The 24,646-nt window shown below is 40.9% G+C and overlaps 1 protein-coding gene across 4 annotated transcripts in view; it reads right to left on the reverse strand.

The window, feature by feature from the left end:
- The window catches only part of SORCS1 (sortilin related VPS10 domain containing receptor 1), a 291,565-nt gene that overhangs the window by 1,244 nt on the left and 265,675 nt on the right, over positions 1 to 24,646 (reverse strand). Inside the window, exons 20-27 of one of the 4 annotated variants that reach the window (XM_057420909.1) lie at positions 20,835 to 20,968; positions 18,879 to 19,002; positions 17,766 to 17,878; positions 14,943 to 15,074; positions 5,767 to 5,866; positions 1,862 to 1,967; positions 1,532 to 1,692; positions 83 to 201 (exon numbers count right to left, since the gene is read on the reverse strand). In XM_057420909.1, the coding sequence (XP_057276892.1) occupies positions 83 to 201; positions 1,532 to 1,692; positions 1,862 to 1,967; positions 5,767 to 5,866; positions 14,943 to 15,074; positions 17,766 to 17,878; positions 18,879 to 19,002; positions 20,835 to 20,968 (989 nt within the window). The remainder of the gene's footprint in view (positions 1 to 82; positions 202 to 1,531; positions 1,693 to 1,861; positions 1,968 to 5,766; positions 5,867 to 14,942; positions 15,075 to 17,765; positions 17,879 to 18,878; positions 19,003 to 20,834; positions 20,969 to 24,646) is intronic. The other 3 variants (XM_057420910.1, XM_057420912.1, XM_057420911.1) reach the window with 3 other exon arrangements.

The following is a 24,646-nucleotide window of genomic DNA, read 5'->3' on the forward strand; positions in this document are numbered from 1 at the left end:
TTGCCTTGGAGGCTTCTGGGGGAAAAAAAGAAAAAAACCCAAACAAACAAACAAAAAAGAATTGTTAAAGTTTAGGACCCACCGCTCCGGGTCTTGGCTTGAAACCTCTTGGTGATCCACAAGCCTTTTGGAAGTCCTCTGTCCAGACTACCTTGGTTGCATTTCCTTTCCTTGGGTTCTGGACTGTGGCCTGAGGTTGCTCTGTATGGGGAACACCACATGGGAAGGTTGGTCCCCTCACTCCATCCTGTATCCTGCTAAGCCTGGATGTCCAGGTTTGCTGATAAATAGCTACTTAAAAGCTTTTAATAGCTATCAGATCTCTCCTTAGTGAACAGGTGAGATCAGTATTGACTACAGTGGGGCTTCCAACTTAGACAGTAGTTTCATAAAGAGACTTCTTCTCTTTTCTGCCAGGTTATTTCACAGGCCACAATCTTAGCGCATCACATTCCCTCCTTTAATTGCCCTTCCCCTTGCTCCCTCTCAGCAGTAGCTATGACTCCCAGGCTGCTTTAGTGAATACTCCCATATATTTTAGGGACATCCCCAGGTGGAATCTAAGGTTTGGTTAAGCTGATGAAATTGTGCAAATAAGGGATCTCAGTTACAACTATGTCTCACTCCTGCATAAGTCGAAACAGGTGTAAACTTTAATTCCTCTAAAGTAGGTCCATGTCCTTATTTGCAGGGGTCCTGTACTGTACCTCTGGTCTGGTCCTGCAGAATTGTCACCCCACAGGTTAAACTGAGCCATGCCTGAGCAATGCCTAAGCAATGCCAGCTTTACCTGAACACATACCCAGACTGAAACACCCCTGCTCCATCCCAACCCTTTATCTGTAGTCAGGGTAACAGAGAACGTATAAGCATGAGCGAACGTGTTACTGATCTCAGTATGCCCCCTTGAAGTCTATTCAATTTAGGTCCTGTGAAAGCCTGCTTTGCAAATTTTCAACCACAGAGGCCTGTAGGAGATATCAGCCTGAGGGCAAACCCAGCTGTCCATTGCTGAGATCTCAGGTTTTGCTCAGTATCCCTGGGAATCAGCCAGGCTAGCATTGCTGCTGGCAATAAGGTCTGGCACAGCACAAAGGCCAGAGCAGTCAAAACATCATAGCTTTTAGATATGACTTACCAAATCACCCGCTCACCTCCATGTTCCAGGTGAGGGTGGCTGAAGTCCTCCTGGATGTGGGGTTTAGACCCGCAACTACATCAGCCCCAGCAAAATAAATTAAATTGCCTTATAGTGCAAGTTAAGTGCTGGCAGGATTTTTAAGAAGGGGAAGGGATCTACACAGAGCAACTAGGAGAGAGAAAAAGCCTAAAATTGTTCCCCTCCCTTTCATCACATGGCAGTGAGGGAAAGGGAAGAGTAAGCAAAGTTTCCTGTAGCAAAACTAATGTTGCAGCAGAAGAGGACAGGGGAAGGAGTGTGCAGGAATATGGGAAGGCGGGAGGCTGAGAAAAGGGTTAGCCAATTATAAGTCAGAGTCTGACCAGCTGTGGGATGCTGCAAGTTATTTACCTATGGGCTGGACTTCCAACTTCTCATCTACTAGTTGCTCAGGGCTCATCAGCTCACTTTGAGGGATATTAGGTATGCTTTCCCTCTGACTGACTGGACTGACCATCTCTTGATCTTTTTCATTCTGCATCTGTGCATATATATTAAGGCCAGGAATCTTCCTAAAACATTAACAGAAACCATCATTGTGGGGTACTCTGGCATATGATGTAGCATCAGCTTTTACAAACCAAGAAACAAATCACTGCAAAAAAGAAAACCCAACAAAACCCAAATACCTCACTGAAAGGCAGCAATGGGGAGAAGGAAATGGCTCAGGGAGGGTCATACCTTTTGAACTTGTAGATTACAAAGACAGCTAGTCCCACAAAAACGACGGAGAGGAGCATCAGCATAGCTGAACCACTGTGACTGGGAGTGAGGTCCACAAGGGGAGCTGCAAGAGAGGGAGAGAAGGTTACAGCCACCCCCAGACTTCAGCAAAAAGTTTCTGCCTCCAGAAACAGCTCATCCTCCCCTTATTGCAATTGTAGCATCTGCGCAGATGTCTCCAGGGCTTCTCTCCCTTTCTAATCCACCTGGGAAGAAACCTGGGCATTTGCAGTGCTCAATCTATCCCTTCACGTGAAGTCCCATAGCTTTCTCCTTAGAGGCCTCTCTCCTCTGGCCTGAAAGGACTGACTGAACCATACTCTCCTACACTGCAGACAGTCCCCCACGGTAGTTGCAAATAAGGTCATTTGGGTACCAAACCCAGCATTTTCTGGACTATCCTGGAGCTGCCTGTGGGCTAACTTGTCATGTTGACTTTCTGTTTTGCTTAGAGCTAGTTTGGGTAGCTCCCAATGGATAGTGAATAATGAGCAACTGATGCCTCAGTTGTAATGAAGCAACAATGCTCACCAAATGTATTGTTCTCTGCTCAGTCCTGCTCCTTCCCAAGCAGAAGTGCAGCGCCCTTCACAGACACTGCCTCAGCATCCATGCGTTACCATGGGAAGCTCTTCTCACATCTCTGACATTTTAAGTTTCTTCCTTTATCTCTTTCCTATTCTTCTGAACACATTCTACTCTTTCTCTCGGTGCCCTGCTTTCTCTTCTAGAAGTCTTCCATGCAAGAGTGTGCAGAGTTTCAAGTTAAAAAACCACCACCAAAACCAACCCTAATCAAGCAAAAGTTTCTCTGTGCTTCTCCTTAGTTTTGCTCACCACGTTTTCATAGCTGCTTGCTAAATAAGGCCACATAAGACAGCCAGGATCATGGTTTTCCCAGAAATACAAAGTAAATAGTATTAAAAGAGAGTTTCCATCACTCACACACACACACAAACTGAAAGGCATCTAGCATCCAAAAAGGACACATATAGGTCCAGTGGTCTCAGTTGTTCATGCAGACAGTAATAGCACATACTGTAGTCAGATATACAGCTGTAGCTGTGACGTTATACAGGGCTAATGTTCACAGTAGATACAGCGTCACTGACTGTCTCTATCTGGCATCACACACAGAACAAGGGGTAGGTAGTGTCTTCCTCTGCAAGGCAGTGAAAGTTAACTTGAACCATACCCATCATGCACATCCTCTTTCTCTCTCCCACTTCACATGCACTGAACAGACTCATCCTAAAACAGAGCCAGAAGACACAAGAAAACGCACACGCAGGCAATACTCAGCCACACACATCACATACACATTTTCAGCTGTCACACTCAGCCTGATAAAGCCAAAAGAGAAAAGACTCCTCCTTCCCACATCAAGCAGGTTATCCTCAGGAAGGTGAGGAACTGGGATTAAAAGATCTATTAATAGGAATTCCTCACAAACCTCTACTCTATCCTCCTTTGCGTCTGTATTTTGTGGGTCTCTGCAGTTCTGTGGGATGACAAATTGGCTATCTGACCAACTCAGACTCAGCATCGATGTTCTTGTTATGATGCTGTACTGAGAGCCCAGTAATAAACAGCTATTTAACTGCTTTGTGAGGAATATTAGCATATTTTACTCTGCCTTAGAATTGAGGTTGTTGTCTGTTGGGTTGGGGACGTTGTTGTTGCTTGGGTTTTTTCATGAGAAGGAATAAACATCATGAGTGAATTGTAATCAGTTGCCCACAATTGCTGTAAATTAATCCACCCTTCAATGTGGCCTGAACAAAGTAGAAGGAGGTGTGAAATGTGCTGAGGCCAATGCCTGTCATTCTTTTGCGCTCTAGGGAAGGCACATGCTCACATACAACTCACACCACACAGAGTTTCATTTCTACAGGTTCTGCTTGAATACCCACACCGAGCTAGTTTACATAACTGCACTTTTGTTCAGAGAGGCATGGGGACATAAATGTAGGCATATGTATACATATATGTGTGCTTACAAAAACAAATGCTGAGCTTTTCGGTTTAGTCAGCTTCAGCCCAGAGTTCAATACAAAGTCACAGTGAAAAGGCTCAGAAAGAAGGGATACCATGGACCAGAACAGAACCTCTGCATCATGTGCTTCCCCCTGGATCACATTTTCTAGAGATTCCTTCTAGTATTGGCTTGTGTTCCAGGTTTCCCTGCTTTATTTCTTTCTTTTTTTTTTATAAAATTGGATTTCAAAAGGACAATTCTTCCTTGTCAACCAAAACAATAGTTTTCAGCAGTGATCTAAAACTCTCTTTTGGTGTTTTGTCAAATTCTAAACTATTCCCAAGTTGTGATGTTGTGAAATTGGGCCTTTTATTTAGACAGGGAACTAAGTCATGACCTCTGCAGATGGATAAGGACCCATACTTCCTCAAAGACCTTACAGTAGCTGCTCTCTGGGCTTTTAAATGTCTAGTTTGGCAGTTCAGACTCATTTTGAATTCTTACTGAATCATATTTCTGCAAGAGACAAAATCCTGTAGTGTTCCTATAGGACATTGTGAAGCCTGTTTACAGCAACCACTCATATCTCACCAGTGGCTTCGAAGACAAATACAACAAAACCCACCTACACAAATGTGTGCTTGCATCTATTATGGCTAAAAAGTACTCGTTCCTGGGATGTGTGTAAATACAAACAAAAACATGCATTTCTGGTTAGCAGAAAGAGCATGTCTAAGCCAAGCACCCTCTGCAGGTAACGCTGTATCTGAAGCTCACATTAAGATGCTTTTAGATATGTTTCCTTTATGAGATGGCCACTGAGCATTTTCTAAAAGTACATATAGAATCACTGGTTATTGTTGAAAATTCATGTGGACAGACACCAGCTTGGGCAGACCTGTTTACACCATAAAAAGCCATTTTGCTAGTATAAGGAAACTGAGGCTTTTAATTTGAAAGCTAAGAAAAGAAGATGATACCAACTGATCAGAATTATCAGCAGGTCCTGGGAAAAGGAATTCCTGGGAATAGATTTGTTAGAATCATACACTGGTTTCGGTTGGAAAGGACCTTAAAGATCATCTAGTTCCAACCCTCCTGTCATTGGCAGGGGCACCTTCCACTAGACCAGGTTGCTCGAAGCCCCATCCAACCTGGCTTTAAATACTGCCAGGGATGGACATCAACATCTTCTCTGGGCAACCTGTTCCAGTGCTTCACCACCCTCCTATCTCTTGTAATAAATCCTACCTCTTGTTAAATAGGGCCTGTGCTGTTAAATGAGGGTTTAGCATACAGAATAGACAGAGACTCTTGTAATTAAATATCAGGACTTTGGAGATGGTTCATTTTAATATAGGATTAGTTGAAGTCCAAACTTCCTAATCTTATGTTTGCGCAATATGTAAATTGATTCTAGTCTTTCAGATTGCTGAACAGCTCCTGAAATGTGCTTAGTGGCTTAGAATGTTTGTTGACTCTAAAATATCTGAATAAATCCAGGGCTAGCTGGTAACCTTTGCACTGTGCGATCCAGGCTGAATATGCTGTGGTACTACTCAGCTGTTGAATATTTCAGAGGCAGCCCAGAAGTATGCATTTCTACTGATACTTATACTGCATTTCCATCAACAGAAGCAAATTCTTGCACATCAGTAAGCAAAAGGATTAGTTGTAAATGCAAAGCCACTATATCTTTTTGTCATGATAAAGAAAGGGGAGGTGGAGCAGGCATTTTAATGTCTGCCCATACACTGATCTGTTATTGCAATATAAAAATAAGAAATGTTTAAAATAAAGCTGGTAGCACGCTACTACCATCAAGGAGTATATTGGTGGCTGTGATAGATGCAACAAAGGGTGTACACAGAAAGAGGATACTGACCTGTTGTTAAATGGGCAGCATGGACAAGGATTCGAACTCCTGGCTTCAACTCAAAATGGACCAGGTTTTGGTTCAGTTTCTGAATCAGTCTTTCTGACATCTGGAAAAAAGGAGAAAATAAGAAATGTATTTGTTTCTTGATCATTGTTTTGAATTGCCAGTAGGTGGTAGGGAATGAAGCTGAAAGCAAAGCAAAGATTTTGCAGAGGCACCAGACTTTCCGAGCACAATTTCCTATCACCTTACAGAGAGGGAGTTTGTGAAAGCTGAACATCTGCACTATCTCTCGAGCAGTTTGCGTACAGTTAGCAATGACTGATAGCAACAAGATGCCCTGTCACACCTCTGGAAGAGCATCCCAGCAGCAAAAGGAACTGAGTCCCAGAGGACTCATTATGCCCCCAAGTACAAGTATCAGCAGGACCAGCCAGCATCAGCACATAGGTGAATTACATTTACTATTCAAGCAAAGAGAAGCATTTCGATTGGTAACACTCATCCACTCATTACAAATAACATTTTGATTGTTGAATGGCCAGTTCCATGATCTTAGAGCATGTTCATAACACGTGATACACCTGAATCAAAAAGTCCTTACCCCACCTTGCACCTTAATTTCAAGTCCTAAAAATAAATTTAATTTCATGAAGCTGTGAGTTCAAGCCAGCTGCTCCCTAATCTGTAAGCATGTACCAAACCCAGCTCAGATCTGAAAACATTTACTGACTACATAGTGTGGCTTAAACAAAACCCATGTTCCGTCGATTTGTATGGGTCACACACAGAGAGAACATGCTCTTACATTCTCTCTTTCATGGGAGAGACATTCTACAGAGCTTTTAGATCATTAGATTATTTTACCATAACTCCGATGACAAGAGCTTTAGCAGAAATGAAGCAGGCTACTCCTCCTTAAAGAACACAACAGAAAAGGTAAGCATTTGCTGAGACAAGACCCTATGAAATCTGTATTTGCACAGCGAGGAAGCCAACTTTGGTCCAATCTGTTGGTAAACATTCATATTTTTAAGTCAGTTTGCCACAATATTCACAGAGCCACTATCTCCATATCACTTTTAATTGCATCCAAGGAGTTCTAGGCATGTTGCCATTAAAAGCAAAAAGTCCAGACACATGAATCAAGGAATGGAAGCCTATAGACATGGAGTTAGAAATTTGTTGTGTTTCTTTTGTATGTTCATTTGTTAGATGTTTCATCTATTTCATATTTTCTTACAGCAGTGACCAATTTTCCAGTTGAACATAGCCACTGTTCTGCATGTTGCTTTATTAGGGAAAAGTGGTGGGAAAACTGCAAAGAAAAACCACTGGCACCCCATAACCCTTATTATGCAGTTGCTGACAACATGCTCTTATACCCATACCAAGATCAAGAGAAACTGTATACTAGCGCTCACCGCTTAATTTAATTTGTTTTAAATAAATTCTTATTCCATCTTGAAGATTAATGAAAGATTGTCAGAAAAAAAGAACATTCCAATAATTTTTACACCATCTTTTTCATGTTCTTCATTTTTGTCTGGTTGAATTATTTCAGTAAATGCTACCCAGATATGATTAGATGTTCTCAGGCTATCATTCATCAGAGTATGAGATTTATCTGCCCTTTTCATTTTTTTTTTTAACATTCTTAATGGCTCTTTCAATACTCTTGGCTTATGCACTTCATTTCTGGCTGCTGATCACTTGAATAGGTGCCTTTGGTACAATATCAATTTGGCAATAACTCTTACAGGCATTTTATTTATATTTTTTAATACATCTCTTTAAAGTTTACAATTTTTTTATGGGTGCCAGAATAAGCAGTAAATATATTTCTTCCAATAGCAAGAAAAAAGTACCACCTGCTTACAAAGAGCCATCTGCTGAGCTCAGAGCAGCAGGGACAGTGACACAAAGATGAGCAGTACATGAAGAAAGCCTGGGAAGCAAATTATATCCCTCTTTAAGAATTTTAGCATATTAATAACCAAGACTGACGAATATAATGAGTGCTTCATTTCTAAAACTGGAGCAAAAGATGCAGATCAACATGCCATAACCCAGGTACGTTAATGGCTTGTGGAAATAAAGGGAAAAGTATTCTGGCCATTTCCAGTCCCAAACATGACCTCCATACCCCTGCAAGAACTATGTTCCTTTCTGCTCTGAGGTCCTGAGGCTGCTGGGGGAACTAAGCCTCTGAAAAAAAGCCACCACAGGACAGTAAACTGAAGAAAAAAGCCAACCACATTGTGCCATTCCTCTTCAAAACATTGTGATAGCTACAAAAAATGGTCAGGGAAATAGTAGTGGTAATAACCATGCATGATACCTTCTAGACAAAATGAGGCTTAACGTGATGTATAACTCAGAATGCAGCTAGCAAATACTGCTATCTAGTATTGGAGAATGGTTTCATCAAGGATTTGGACAAGAAACGGAAGCATAGCAGAAGCTTGAGAAAGTCAGCACGAGAAGGGACCATAGACTTTGTTGGGCACCAATGACATGAAGGAACATTGAGATCTCACCTTGCCTGCTAGAGGACTCCCGCAGTGCAGAGTGGAAAGGGCAAAACAATAGCACTGTTTATAGTAATGCTTTACAGTCAGGTAATTGCTAAGCTGCACTGTTTACATTACAGCTGAGAGGTGCTGTGGAAACCTCCCAGCAGGTGAATTGAGCATGTGAAAGAAAGCTCAACCAACATTCTTGTCTGTCGAGCTGGTGACAAAGAATAATAGGAAGGAGAGCGGCAGTAAGAGTGGTAGCAAGAAAAAGGAAGAAAGGCAGAGAGAAACAATCACAACTGAAGCTTATTATTACGGTATTGCATTGTTACCTCATCATGAATAAGGACTTCATTGTACTATACCCTATACAAATGCAACTCAGAATAAAATTATTTCTGCCTGAAACCATCATTATCTCATCAGAAGCCTGAAATAGCCGTCACTGTTCCAGGACTATCTGCGAAGTGTCAAAACAGGAAGCAATTGCTCATGCTTCTGAGAGTATACAGCAGATTTCCTTGGCTCAATTAATTATATGCTCTCCCAGTGGCTTTTCTGGGTGCAGCTTTCTTGCCTGAGTCTTTATGGAATCTGAGCAAGTAAAAAAATGAGTAACAGACTGAGGCTTTCAAAAGTGCCAGAAGTTCTTGCGAGATTCAGACATCTGCCTTCCTCAGGCAGCTCTGGAGATTCCCGACACACACTTCTGAGGGAAGAACAGATGCATTCCAACATGTTTTTAAAATGTTTGCTTGCTTGGTACAATATTTTCATTTTGCTTTATGTGGAAAGTCTGATTCTCTTTGAAATAGACATATAGATAGTATAGAGAGAGGGAGAAAAATTCACTTCTGTACTTCTAAAAATATCTGAAATAGAAACCATACACAATGGTTTACAAACATCATTATTTGAAGTCAACAAGCAGGTTACACACAGCTAAAGGGCCACTGTGATTGTACACTGCTCTCCAAAGCTGAACCTGACAATGTTTCTGGTCCTCACATGGTCCTGAGGGGATCTGTGAACTGTAGATCACTTATGACACTCACTTCGAGACTGGAGAAGTGCCTCTTTGGCTTTTCTTGTTGTATCAAGTCTATGTCTAACTCAGTTATCAGACTTTAACCAAGAGTGGTTCTGACTCACTGAATTTGTTTACAACATAAAGCGTCTCTGAAGTAAATCCCCACACAAAGCCTGATCTTAGTCACTGAGATAATGAAAAGGTTTCAATGGCAAACATTTTGGGTCCTGTGCTTCCCTTTATTTCTGCATTCAAAGCAGTACCATGGATGCATTTTTGTTTAAAAAGCAAGTAAGGAAATATCAAAATACTTTGGCCTGTTTAAAAAATAGCTATGTAATGGTTGAACAGCTAGACCTTCAATTAGGGAGCAGGCTGGCCTCAGGCCTGTCCCTGTTTCTCTCTCACTCCTGGAGATGCAACTAACTCAGCTGAAGACTAAACTTCTCAGAATAGCAACCTCCTCATTTATAGTCTTCAAGTGTCTCCCTTGTGAAAATAATTAGCTTTCAGAATTAGTTTTGGTCCTTAACTGAGCCTCATTGACTTTATCTGCTTCATTTGCAGAATTAAGCATGATGTGCAAAAATAATTCAGTAACAGAAACCATTCTTCATGTACCATTTTTCATCAAAGGACACATAATGAATAATAATAACAGACAATTTGTGAAGAAAAAAAAAAAGAGATTCCAATTTAAAAATGGAACAAAACAAAAATTAATTTGGCTTCTCTTAGCATTTTGTCAGAATCAGGACTTTGAAAGAACCATGTGCACCAAGAAGCAGAATTATCACACAGAAGGTCATTTCCCATACCCTTATTGAATTTTGAAACCTCTGGTGTAAATTGGTTTAGACTAATTGAATGTGATTCAACTGTGCCAGTATGTACCAGCTCAGAATCTAGATAATTTTATAGATACTGTGCAAGCATCTCAACTAATGACTGTTACACTTCAACTCATTGAGTAAATCAATAAACAACTAAGGAAAGAATTATGCACATTGATTGGTAGGAAGCAACTTGAACTGACATTAAAAAAGTGAATCAGGAGTCAGGGCAAATGCGAATTACTTTAAATTGTGCCACTCACCCTGCATATCTTGTTTACTTTATATGAGACCTCCAGAGCTTGCTTGCTTAGCACTGAAAAGAGCATAATCACTGACTTAGGGGGTCCATCAGGAATTTCTTGAGATCTTTTAAGACAGATATTAAATTCAAGTTGCCATTAGTATCCAGAGATACTGTGAGAGCACAAAGCAAAAGACGTTCCCGTGTTACTCTGGGGCAAGACCTGACCAGAAGATATGAACCTGGACGTAAAAGCCAGGATCCGTTGTAAATGAGCAAAGGTGATCAGAAGGAGACTTGAGAATCAAGGGCTGCTCCATACACTGAGCAAAAGATGAGAAGGCAAGAGGGCTGATAGCCATACAGCAGGAGTTAACTCAAAGATATTAAGACAAGCTATATAGACAGCTTCTTCTACAGCACATAAGCAGCTGATCAAAAACAGCTGGCTAACGAAAAGATCCCTTGGTACAAGGTCTTCTGGTTCATATTATTTCATTCTTTCCACGCCTGCCTTTAGTTCTTAAAGACTGTCTCAACCTTCCCTAAGCACCCAGTGGAAGATGGTCTGCATACAAAGGTACAGATGTTAAAAAAATCTCTCACTAGTAAACACTAGATGATTTACCCCTCTGCCTGGAATTTAATTTCCATGACAGATTGGCACCATTTTCTGTTAAGATTTGAAAGCATTAACTGTCATGATCTTGTTGCTAAAATATTTAGATGACAGGCATATCTGAAATACATCAGAGGAAAGAAAAGTAGTGAAAGTAAATATGCTAAAATACTCAAGCTTAGGAGAGTGAGTGAAAAGAATACATACAGAAAAAAAAGATAGAAGCTCCATAAGCTATAATGAAGCAGAAGTTAAAACTAAATCTGCTTTAAGGAAAGAATCCTAAGATGCATACACATACAGGCTTCCTGAATGCCACTCTCCACAGTGTTAAATTCACCAGAGGTATCTCATCTCGGTTCATCACTGTCCATTTGATATTCAGTTATTCATGTCATTTTCCATCTCTTTGGGTGGATACAGATACTGGCCACAGCTGCAACATCTTGAGCACACCTGGCTACAAATCAGCTTGTGTTGCTCTTTGCTAAAGACTCCATCATGCTTGCTACTTTGCTGGTAGCTCTTCCCAGAGAAAAGATTAATGGCTTCAAATGCCATTAACTAGTTGCTCCTACTTCTATTTTGCATGCTGCTTTTACAGTTATTTTGCATAGTAAAAGCATGCAAATGGAGAATTAAAGGGAAACACAAGAAAACATGGAAACCTTGATTTGGTGTGAAAGCATCACTTTAGAATTCTCATGTATCTTCTGCTTACATCTCATTTGACTAACAGCAGACATGTTTGCTATGTTTGACAAAAAGACCCCACTAAAAAACAAGAAGAAGACAACTTGTGAAAAGTATAAATAAGATAGGCCTTCAGAATCTTCCTATTGAGTAAAACTGTGCACTGAAATAAACTGAGTATGAATCTGTGTGTTTGTATCACTGCCCTCTACTGAATTTTAAGAATATATTCTTACGCATTAATTTTGAATTGGATTAGTACTATAAATTACTCAAAAATTACTTGAAATGCAATTAATTAGAGGTTTGTCCTTCCATGAAGAGAAAGAATTCAGTGCTTTTGAAGCAGTGGATCTGAGTTCTGTAATCATCCTGTCCATAAACGTGATGTAAAAATTGCATGCCAGCCCAGGTGGCCAATGGCAATCTGGGTAGCTGTTTCTCTAAGATTTGGCATATTTTAATGGTGTTGCAGTGACAACACGCAAATCAAACACCAGCATTTTACAACTCCCAATTATTTCTACATTTTTAAGCAGGTAGGTACACTGTCTTCAGTTACTGTGAAACCAAGCAGGGGAACCAAGTGTACACCATAGTGTGTCCCTTGACTCTGTTCTGGTACCTGGCATGTGAATATGGTGGATTCAAGGCTGTATCCCTATACCCAGATCATATGATGACATGCATACGTGCGGAGTTTAGGAGGCTCTAGTAAGAGGGGAAAAGAGGGAGGTGTCTATAGAATAATCCATTCTCCTGATAAATCCATGCCTACAGTGTGCATGGTGGGTTTTCTGTCATTCTGTGGTATTTCATTCAGCTTAACCAACGTTGATTTTGACAATGAGCTAGGTTTTCCCTCCCTCGAGTATTGATACAAGGGATTTTGCAGAATAGAAACATTAATTTCTGCAACTCCTTTCCACCTGGTTTATTCTGACTGCACATTTTCCAGGGACAGAAACTATTTGTCACTTTGTCTCTGGATAGGCTCGCCAGGTTTGTGTCAGGTTTGGAGAGTAACTTCTACATACGATACACCATCATGAAAAAAAAGACCTATATAATTAAGTGTTTCCTGAAGAAATCTTATTCTATTGCAGTGTTTGTGCAAACTAGTTCCATTTTTGTTCCTGTATAGTTTAAAGTAATTAGAAAAAAATCATACAGAAATATAACTCCTTTGGGTGTGCACCTGCAAACCCACAAACTCATATACATGCTTTTGAATAGCTTGTTGCGTGCTTATGAGCACAAAACAGATTTCTGTTCCTACTGGAAGAGAACATTACACATTACAAAGTACCTAAGAAGCAAAATAAATTGCCATCAGCAAAAGCATCTGCTCTCAGTACTCATCCCAGTGACTTCAGGCATAGGGAGAAGTTTCTCTGAAACACTTTGGGAAAGGGATAGTGAAGGATCACAGGACAAATGGATGACAAAACAGTGACAGTAACAGAATATGCTTCAAAGCTGAGGCCAAAGACACCTTTTGAGGCCCTCCTTAAGCCCTTCCCAGTGAAAATAATGCCATTTTCTATCGAAATAATTAGGAAGTGGAAGGAAGGAGCTGCAAAATAGTAAGAAAAACATTCTGATCATCCTGATGGGAGCAGGGGAGATACTTCTCCATAAGAAACAGTGAGCTGCAAATGGGAAATAGTTTCTCTCTCTTCAAAGGTTACCATTTGGACCCTGCAGGATGCCAGAGAAGTTTCTGGAGTCCCATTGAAAATTACATTTCTTTCTTGTCCATAAAAAGGGCCATGAGACCACTGTCAGGGCTTCCTTTCTGCACAGCCACAGAGACTTCATTTGTAGAGGGGGAAGAAAGAAAGGGGCAAAGACAGGGAGCAACTGGCAAAATACAATAAGCTGCTGAGTGCCGGAGAAGGGCAGGGTCAGCTGTAAATTTGAAAGTTTATGGACTGGCTTCCTTGCCAATTTGTGATGGAGGAAAGGAGAAGGGGGATGAAGAAGAAAAGGGAGAAAAGATTTTGCAGATCAGTAAATCTCCATTTTTTTTGTTTAGTACATGGGTGGTGAAAATCGCAGAGGAAAGTCATTTGTCAATAAAAGACAATGGCTAAGGATGCTGAGCAGGGGAAAGCTTAAGGATACAGTTACCTAGTGGTTTGAGGCCCACAGTTAAGTTAACAGGGCTTTAGACCACTACAAGAGGCAGCAGCAACAGGCAGTAACAGGTCAGGCAGATGAAAAGGCTATGAGAAGACAAGAATACAAAAAAAAAGAAGAAAATACTTGTTGATACATGCACTGATGGGAAGACTTCATTGATCCAGAAATTGAGAGACAAATCCAAAGAGAAATGCTACACCCCTTGCGCCATCCAGTGGCGCAGCTGGCATCCAGTAACTGAGGATTTCACTGTAGCACCGAGGCTGTTATTTGTGAGCTGATGACACCCTCTACCCCAACACTTATATAGTCCATACCAACATGGATACTCAGGGATAGTTATCTTTGCACCTGGAATATGAGGTAACAAACTGAGAGATAGTCCAGTATTTTTGCACAGCACAGTGTTTTATCTTTAAGCCATGCTTGGCCCACCTGGTTGGCAGGATCTTTTGTGTCTGCAGGATGATATACTACTCCTTCAGTTGTCACAACCTACCTCAGCCTTGCACAAAGAAAACAATCTATTGTGGCTGAACCCCACTACAGTATCATTAAGAGGGGAGACGGATAATCCACCCCCATCCCTGTGCATTAAAGTAACAAAGTTCAATCTGCCCAGGCCTACCACTCAGCTTTGTCCTTCAGTGCTTTCTAGACTCTTCACAGCCTCATAAACTTTGCCTTATGAGGCTACTTCAGTTCATGTTGGCAGAAGTCATGTCCTATATCCTTCCTGCCTTCTTCCTACTTCCAGGAAGTAGAATGAAACTTCTAAGGACATGACATCATACAAATGTATACCAATTTAATATTACTTAAGGGAACCCAAATAGGAGTCTCACCTCCTAAATACAGCTCCAAAACCTTTTTCCAGTGTTTGAAGAAAAAATCCCTATTGAAATAATACAAAGCAAAATAAAACAAAACCCTAACAAAAAATCCCAGAGGATGGAGCAAGTATCACAGTCATTGTTTAGACCCCAGTGAATCAGATGCATTTGTACCACAATTATTTTTTCCAACCTCTCTTATAAATCCCCAAAAAGGCTATTTCACAAATGCATAAATACAATTCCCCATGTAATAGACACAATACCTGCTCTAGGTCTGCTGATGCTCTTTTATTTTCTCCTGTGGCATCTCGATATGGTAAAATGAAGAGTTCAGCAGATGTGGGTAGACCAGGGAGCACTGCGACCAGAATATGCTTGCTTGAAATACCTGTTGCCTGATACATAGACAAATAATGGTCAGATAAACGTTGGGGATGGCACTGAATGATGAGAGCTTCTTTGCTAAGGCATCACAGTACTCATACAAATGATGTAGGGTATATCTGGTACAACAGGGAAAATCTTGTTAAAATCTACTGCAGGTAAAATGTCAGGGATTCATGATTTCCTGATCTAAGCTATTTTATCATTCTCCAGTAAAATATGCAGGGTCCTAAGGCAACAGTGATAATAAGGCATGCTATAAGGAGCTCATAATTAACAGTTGCATCTGGTATGATTTGCTTTGTCTAAATTTAGCTATTTTAAAGTTACCTGAGTATACCAAGTTAGTCCCCAAGGTTGTTCATTTAGTCAGCTGTAAGAAACCATATATTACTGGGCAAGAATATGTGGGCAGAGCTGCATTTTAGAGGTATGATTAGCCAAAACATCTTAAAAGCTTTGCGGAGACTCAGGGAGAGAGAAGATGATGAATCAAGTTTGAATCCCAAAAGCCAAAGACATTCTTAATAGTTCACATCCTGGGTCAATTCCACAAGTTAATGGGGACCATTTTATTATTTTTTAAGTGTTAAAGATTGTATTAATCTGCAAATTTTTATTTTTTTCTCTCGTTGGCTGAAAATCTTAAGTAAGCAGTTAAAACTCAAAGCTCTTCAACATAAATTAGCCAAAATTCAGAAAAAAAGTACCCCACAGGCATCCCTACCAGGGTCAGGTCTGGTTGTGTGTTTCAGCTGTTGCTACCATTACATTACAGAACCAGGCTGCAGAGTTATTCTACAGAAAGGAGCTAGTTTAGCCTTCAGGAAGTTTTGTGAGTTGAAAGGAGGAGAAACAGTTTGCTCAGTCTTCCTCCACTGACTCTTTGTATTGTGGATTATCTGTTTCCAAGTGCTGAATTTAGACCAGTTTTAAAGGAAAAGAAAGAGTGCTCTCAGATATAAGACAGACCACAGCAGCTGGATGCAACACAGATATTCCCCTGCAGTCAGGACTTGCAGCCCTCTCAGACATTAACTGGACCTAAACCTCATGAATCCTTCTCCCTAGTGGTTCAAAAGCAAAGTCTTGGAGCAGCTGCTCATTGAAGGAAATGATGGATGGAGGACAAGGAGGCAGCAAACCTGATTACAAATCACCATTACCTGAGCTTGGTCTGTGGCCATCCCATGTGTGACTGCTGACAGTGCAGGGAATACCCTGTGGAGCTATGAAAAGGGAACCCTTCTCTTCCACAGCACACCAAGGAAAAGCATGTAGTGTTGCTGTTGTTGGCTTGGGTTTTTTCTAATGTGGATGTAGAAGAAATATAACATGAAGGTCTCATACATTCTTTTCAGGTATTCTGTGAAGCCAGGGCTTGCATTATTTGTGCTTGCCTAACAGGTTGTTCCAAGATGTCAAGAAAAAGACACAGTACTACCAGTTTAAAAAGTCTTCCTTTTCAGAGGCTGGGAATGATTTTTAGGTTTTTTTGGTCTGGAAGCTTTTCAGCTGATCTACTCAGTTCATTTGTGTATTCATCAAAAGTGGGAGACAAGACTCAGAAAGTCAATGATGTGAGCAAATAATAATGATCGTAATATAAAATAGGATATTTTGTGCTAATATGAAATCATCCTTACACACAGAGATTTTAGTAGAGAACTGTAATTTCTTATGCAGAATTTTTATCCAAGTCTATGGTACTTTGTAATAAGAATGTAATACTTTAATAAAAGTTCATAAAAATTCTATAACACAGCTATAATTTCCTATTGAATTATTTAGTTATTCAACTCATTTTTATACAGTTTACTTAATTGCTGTAAAAATCTATTGGTTTTATCTTTAATTTTTACAGGAACTTCTCACAAAGGCTTGTTTAAGCTGAATCATTTAGCTATATAGAGGGATAATTAGCTATCAATTTTATTTTTTTACTCCAACAACAAAAAGGCTGTGTTTTCACTGTTCTGCTTTTTGAATGTAGACCTGATACTGTAGTTTTCTTTTTTTTTTTGCTTGATTTTGTTTTATTGAGTTGTTTATGTTCCGAAAATTCATCCTGAAGATAAATAGATCCTTGAATACTTGATACAGATATAAATAAGTCAGAAGAAGAAGCTCCAGGTTTTTTTTGCTCCTTTCCTCCTCACCTTCTGTCTTTTGGGCAAACTGAAGAAAAAATCTCAGAAACAATCCAGATGGGTTTGCATGCACCTGATGAGTGCACAACGTCTTTCCAGTTTTTTTGCATAGATGATGCCATGAATGACCATATAAGCTTACTAATAATAGCTATAAGCCTTGTATCCCTTCCAAATCTGAGTATCATTATTTTTACAAAGCAGAAACCCTGTTTCAAAGAGGTTTTTTTCACCATCTTTTTTCCACTGAGCTGAGAAACCCCAGCTGTCTCTTCTTTTTTACCCTCTCAGTTTGAAATCCAACTCTTCAGCCACATAATCTGCTGTCATTAAAAAGAATATATTGAAGCCTGATTCTGAGCAGCAGATTGTCACAGGATGGGATAATTTAACCTGTCTAAAATTTAGCATTCTGTCCTCAAGCACTAGCTGAATCTCCTTTTATAGCTGGTAGAAACAGAGACGCCTTGAGAGAACAGCTGATCTAGTTGTAATGTAGGCAAAAAAGCAGAAATTAGAATGATTGTAACACAGGTTATGCATATTGCTTACCTCCACCAGAGCTCTCTTGACTACTCTACTGATGTCTCTTCTCCACTCTGGGATATCTGGGTTGTAGTCATCCAGGTTCGGAGAGAATGATAACCGCAGGGACTGAAATTGCTCTGCAGATACAATGGCATGGTGGTGAGTAAAGACTGTAAAATGCCTTGGTGCCAAATGAATGGGCAAAACCTAGTGAAACCTGCTGCAGCTCATGTTTTACTTAAACAGTCTGCAGCGATGCACAGACTGTCAGAGAATCCAGCAGTGTGTCCCAGAGGTTCATTGAGAGATTTGGAGAATCTGAGAGATACACTGCTTTAGTGTCATGAAACTGAAAAAGGTGATCACTCCTTACTTCAATGGATGAACAGCAATGGAAAGGGAACTGTGTTGGGAACATAAAGTAAATGCTACATTCTCTTTGACTTCTGAGGCAGGCAAGCCCTGTGAAAGTAAGCTGTGATTGTACACTCATAGACATGCCCCAGATACTTGAAATCTTAACTGGAAGGGGACAGGGATAAAGGTGGGAGAGGACTAGCCTTGGAAAACACACTTCTGAATCTCTGTTGCGGCTAAGAGAGATTCTGCATTGATCATTATGACCGTGTGCTTAGTATAAAAAGCTAAAACTGAGATTCCCTGTGGTTCTTAAGCTCCATCTACACTCATATTTGTGTGCCCTGACTGCTTCTGAGGCCTGAGTACAGTATCAAATCAGTACAGATTTCTGTACAGAACTACAGCACACAGCACTGAATTGTTTTTCAAGCTAAGCAGCTTTTGCATGAGTTAAGAGGCCTCTGCTGGCCAAGAAGGGGGAAAACCAGCTTGCAAAACAACCTAACATTTTGACAGTTATGTAAGGATGACCAAATAGTGACAGAGCAGATGGGAGGGCTCTACGAAGGAGATCAACGTTCTGCACTCATCCCAGTTTAGACCAGTGCCACTCAGTGGCCTTCAGAGATGTTATGCTGAACTGATAACACTGGAACTGAACTTGTCATCTCACTCACAGCATACTGGAATAAAGACCTCATGTTGCTGCCAGATAATCTGGCTCTCCAGCTCTTGACTATGGAGAATCCCATGTGAAATGAAGGGGGAAGAACTCACCATACACAGCAATAGTTTTTGTGTCCTGAAGAATTGTGTTCCCTGCTGAGACCTGAACAGTGATGGTATTCATCCCTTCCACAGAAAATGTGAATGTGATGCTCCCTTCCAATGTGATCAGTGGCTGCAAACATATCAGAAAAAGAGAAATTAAGTTAATTTGACTGGAAATGAAAAGCAAATGTGAGTTTGGCTCTCTATCTTATTGGGATGGGCTGGGGAGTTAGTTCCAGCTGGGAAATTTAAGACATAGAAGGGGTCCCAAGACTTGTAAGCCAATTTTCTGGGGAGGACCAAGGAATCCAGATGAGGATGTCCTCCTGAAATTTAATCTGAGGTACCTGTAATTTCCAAAGGAGATAAGTTTTAAGATCAGGTGCTCAGGTGTCACACTCCTTTCCCAGAATTAGCTCTAAGTCATTTGTTTGCTCTGCCACAACTCAAAGAGGTTGTGACAGAACCAGGAGGCAAATTAAGATTTCTCATTTATTATCTTTAGAGATGGAGATGTCATTTTTGGTAAGTGATGGTGTTTAGTGAGAACACAGATCCCCTCACCTTGCTTCGGTATGCAACCAATTTATCAATGAGTTGTGCCCTCTTGCAGAGTCTCTGCTCTAACTTACGTCTCTGCTTATTAATGAACTGGGTGAGAACTTCAAAGCACCCAGTATTAAGTTAAACTCTTGCCATTGTAGTCTGTAGTAAAACTCTCACTTCAACAAGAACAGAGTTAGATCAACTCTGATCACTTATGAGCTTAGTAGATCAGAGGGAAGGTTAAAAAGTGACAATCACAGCCTGTAAGTATCTCTAGGGGAAGATGATTTCTGATAGTACTGAGAGTTCTTTAATCTACAAACAAAGACATAACAAGATCCAACAGCTTGAAACTGAAGCTAGATACATTCTGACTACAAACACAGTTCATGTGTTCAAAGCTCAGGATAATTAGCTGTGGGGAAATAGCTGGGGAGCAGGTAAGAAAAAGAAGCAATAAATTCTACATCATCAGAGGGGAACTATTAACACAAAAAAAGAAGTCAGGTTCTGCCTTAATCACAAAGAGTTAAATCGAGCAGAAGGTACTGATGAAACCCTTGGACCTGCATTATACAGAAGATAACCATGTGTGGTTGAAAGTCCCTTCTGGCTCTACAAAATCCATGTGCATTTCTCCCCTCAGAAACTAGTCAGGGTCTCCAGGTACTTCAGCCACAAAGATATGTAAAATGACAGTTACGCTGCCTATGCAGATTTTCCTGCACTGCAAGCATAGAGGCAGTGGAATGTGTTGCATACTGTTCTCATATCCGAGCGGAGCCCAAAGGCAGGGAGGTGTGTTTGGAACCATTTTATCCACCAGCAGCACATGATAATTAGGTCTTCTTGCACATGTGGTTTAGCATACAGTGTGGGGGCTCAGCATTAGGCTCAGTATATTTAAGGGGAGGCATAGAGCTGATGGCAGTCTCTTCCCTTGTTAGTCACCAGAGAAATGAGGTTTAAACTGTAGGGCTATGTAAAGTCACTTCCAGATAGAACACCAGCATCAGTTTGAAAGGTTTGTTTCTTAAAAAAAAAACAAAAACCAAAAAACCCCAAATCCCTGAGATTTCTTGTTGTTTTTGAAGAATGGATGGTGGAGGAAAACATATTTAGAAACTCTTCTGGATTTTGGTTCACAACATCCACTTTGATGAAAATGCAGGAAGAAAGCTATTGGCAATTTGCATGAAATGGCAACAAATCCTACAGCTAAGTCTCAGCAATGAACACAAAGCAGTTCTTGCATTCCATCACTGATATATCAAAGAATCATTAGTTTCCTGATCTCTGGATTATAATTTTCTTGCATGACTATTTAGAAGCATTCCCAGATCCCTCTCTCCCTCCCTCCACAGTCAGAGAGCTCCTCCAGGATTATTCTGACCTCAGTCCACAGGGAATACAAACCTCCGTGTTGTTCCCAAACCACCAGACATAAGTAAGTGTCCCCACTTGGCTTGGCCACAGTACTGCTGTGGCGTTGACCTCCTTGTTCTTTGTGGTGACAAATGGTAGAGATAAGTGAACATGTTCCAAGGGGCCTGCAGAGACAGAAGAGGTAGGTGAGTCCCTCCTCCATCTGAAATAACCTGGGGAGAATGGAACTGGAGGAAATCCACTGGTTTAGGGGAAAGACATTGTCCTGGTCACTGTGGGGCATGGCAGTTAATGTTTCAGCTTGGTGCTGTTTCTAGAGAGGAAAGCTTAAATCTGTTCCTCACAGAACAGGAGCTACCCATGTATTTGGACCTGAAAAAATTGGACAAATATCATATGCTAAGGGATTTTATATATGACTTAAACAATAGGGGCAGAGCCCTGTTATGTGAATATGGCCTTCACCAGGAAGACATAAAGATATGCAAGACAAATCGCTTCAGTGATCATGAAGCATCTCTGCTGACGCAAACTGCCATGATTTGGTGAATTTCAGCAGTGGTGTATCTGCTTATACCAGCTGAACTCTATCTGAAGGTAGCTATTCACTGAGTGCCTTAATTTTAACGTTACCTTGTACTCCCTCCTTTTCCTCAATGAACTCTTTTATTTCTTTAGTATAAACAGAACATAATTCATGCGACAAGTGACATTATGCCCAGGGTTACACATTTCCCATCTTCTGGAGACAGACAGGCCTTTGTTGTTACATCTTGTTCTATAGATTATTTTTTAAAATGTCTTCTGACTGTTCACTTAGAGAACAAAGCAATTGTCCTGAGTGACGGAGAAAGAAAAAGAAAGAAACCCCAGGGGATATGGGTTTCTTAAACAAATTAAGGCCACACCTACATGTCCCACATCTGCAAGCTCCCCTGTGACGATAAGCAAAAAATACAGCCTGGGAGGATTAACTGTCCATATGCAGTGGAGATGCACTACTAAAGGATTTTATATATCTCAGGAGAGGATTTTTCAGGACATATCCCATGCACACATCACCACTTAGATCTTGTTTCTCAACCCAAAGGAACACTACCTATTTTGGAGAAAGCACCCTATACCCCTACAGAGCACACACGGGCACAGAGCGATATGAAAACATTTTTCAAAATCAGACTGCATAAACAATGCCAGAATAAACAAGGACCAGTGTTTCTGACTTACTACTGAAATGCAGTTTATTCTGAGCCGCAGACACAGCCACTGCTTAACCTGAAGCAGCCCACTGAGGAGTTATCCACGATCAGACTAACTAAAGCCTGCTACAGGCCAGACCATAGCTCATTTTCTCTTTTATAATCTGCAGTCAACAGTCTTCCTGAAAATTCATGAGGAGCCAGAATTTCACCCTTATGATTTTAATGGCATTCCCCTGCTCAGATACCTTTCCATGATAAGGCTGTGCCGCTTTCAGCAAGACTCTGAGACCTGAAAAACAGCATTTTGCCAGGATAGATATTCTGCAGCTCTGGTATCCTTTGGGATGTTTGCCAAATGCCCAATGTCAGCACAGTCCTCTAAAGGAATACATTTCCTAACACCTGATGCAGTGACAAAAGTGACAATGGAGCCCATGTGAAGCCTGATACACTCGAACATGACTGCTCTGAACGTGTCCCAAATGACAGAGCATGCCCAGCATCTCCTTGGACCTTCACCACGTGTCAGCTAGGAAAGAACATGAACGAATAGCTAAAGGAAGCCAAATCTGCCTCAGCATTTCTGTGCACATAGCTGATGGGTCAAAGAGGCTGAAATGCTGAACTGTTATCTGGCCAGCAGATGGGGATAGCTCACTCTGGATAGGCCCTTAGCTTGTTAGAAGACTGCTCTCTCCCACATCAATTTGACGAGAATTCATTTCTGAGTTTCATGCAGGGCTATGGAGATTACAAACCTTCTGCTGCCCCAGGAAAAAACTGGGTACAAGTCCCAGACAACAGAAAGAGAGAAGCTTCTCAACATGCTCACTTGGACAGGTGACATTATTCTGGAGCATTCAGGCAAATGTGTAACTAACTTTCTAGGGGAAAATTTTGGCCTGTCAGGGCAGTTCAGAGACAGATGACTGGCTGGAGAAGCAGTTTATACAGAATTTACTTTCCACCCACTCCAAAATGCTCCTGCCTTCCAATAACCTGCATTTCTGTATCCCTGGGCCAAGTGCAACAAAGGCACTGCTGATGTGCACTGGCCCTGCAGCTGCAGCAGGATGAGGAGAGCATGGGATGGAGGCTTTACCCATGTTTGAGATCACAACCACTGTGATTCATTGGCTGCAGCTCTCCCCTCAGCAAGGCTGCAGGCTACAGAGAAGGGTGTCTGGCTACATAGAAGGACCAGATCTGACTCCACATACTCATGTATTAACACTGAAACAAGGCAACAAGCCATTCCCCTGCTCAGGCTGCACACTTCTTTTCTGTGGATCTTAGCAATACAGTGTGTCTATTGTAAGGACAGACATTTTACTTAGCTCCAAAGGCTAAGCTCATACACCCCAAGCAAAAAGCTGACTGGCAATGGAAACATTTAAACAGGATTTAGAAAATTTGTGGATCTAGGTGTCAGGCTTTGCAGGGTCTGGATTTACTGTACATCTCTGCCCTCAGCCAATCTATTGCTAGTCTGAGTGACAATATGCTTGGTCTGCAACCTGTTTTGAAGTCCCTAATTCTTGTCATGTAGAGAAAGGTGAGACATAGCCTTTGGAGCTGTCACTTCTGTAGGGGCTCAGACACATGTAATCTGGGCCTGGCTGCAATGATCATGCAGTATTTTAAGTCTTGTGCTGGTATTACCTATTCAAATCAGCTGCTATATCACACAAATGTGTCTGAATATTGTTTATTTCATCTACTGCTTAAACAATCAAAACGGTTCTTAAGCTTCCAATGTCTCAAGAAAATGGATTAAACCAGCTATAAACCAGAAAGCCACTATGAGTGAGAATGAAGGCTGGACACCTGCCAGCCGAAGGTCTTTCTGAAGGGAGGCACTCAGGGAGATCCTTGCTCCTGCTTCTCTAGTGCTCCCTCATAAACCTCCTATCTCCCACAGTTATACCTCCCACTGCTCCCATCTGTTGATATGACAGTGCACTGTTAAAGAGCTGCCCTCTTCCACTGAAGAGGCAGCTGCTTTCATGCTGTACCAATTAACTCCAAAACTAGAGTTACAATATATAGAATGTGCTAAATTATCTAGACAGTATGTGGGGTTAATTTGGTACAGGGTAAGTGGCATTCCTGTTATAATAACTTCAAGTTTTGGAATTTCCCCTTTTTTTCCCAATCAATCTGGCACAGAAGCACACAGTTGAAACTAAATCACTGACACCCCCTCCGCCACACACACACTGTGTAAGGAAAATGATGCTCCAAACAAAATTCATTAGGGATGTTACAAAATTTCAGTACTAGGTTGACCCTTTTGCATTCGTAACCATGTGCTGGAATTAATATGAAAGAGCACATTGGTGTTTTTATGCAAGGACTTGAGATACATTTCAGTTGAAAATCAGAGCTGAAGTATAAAGAGGTTAAAAAGAACAGCAGAAGAGCAATGTGAAGATAATATTTTTTCTTGTAATACTCTTTAACACCATGATTTTGGTTCCTATGACAACAGAAAGACTGAAATATACTGTTTTCCATCCCAGAGGTGGTTGTATTTCATTAGCGGGCAAAATACATGTACAAACTGAAAGTCAAGGCTTTGAAAAGTGATTCAAGATCCTCAATGTCTTTGTTTTTCTAGAAGGGTAAACATGCTAATGA

Source organism: Pezoporus wallicus, unplaced genomic scaffold, assembly GCF_028554395.1.
Source record: "Pezoporus wallicus isolate ANWC-B61680 ecotype Strahan unplaced genomic scaffold, APGP_CSIRO_Pwel_v1 contig_3365, whole genome shotgun sequence".
NCBI classification, from domain to species: Eukaryota; Metazoa; Chordata; class Aves; order Psittaciformes; family Psittacidae; genus Pezoporus; species Pezoporus wallicus.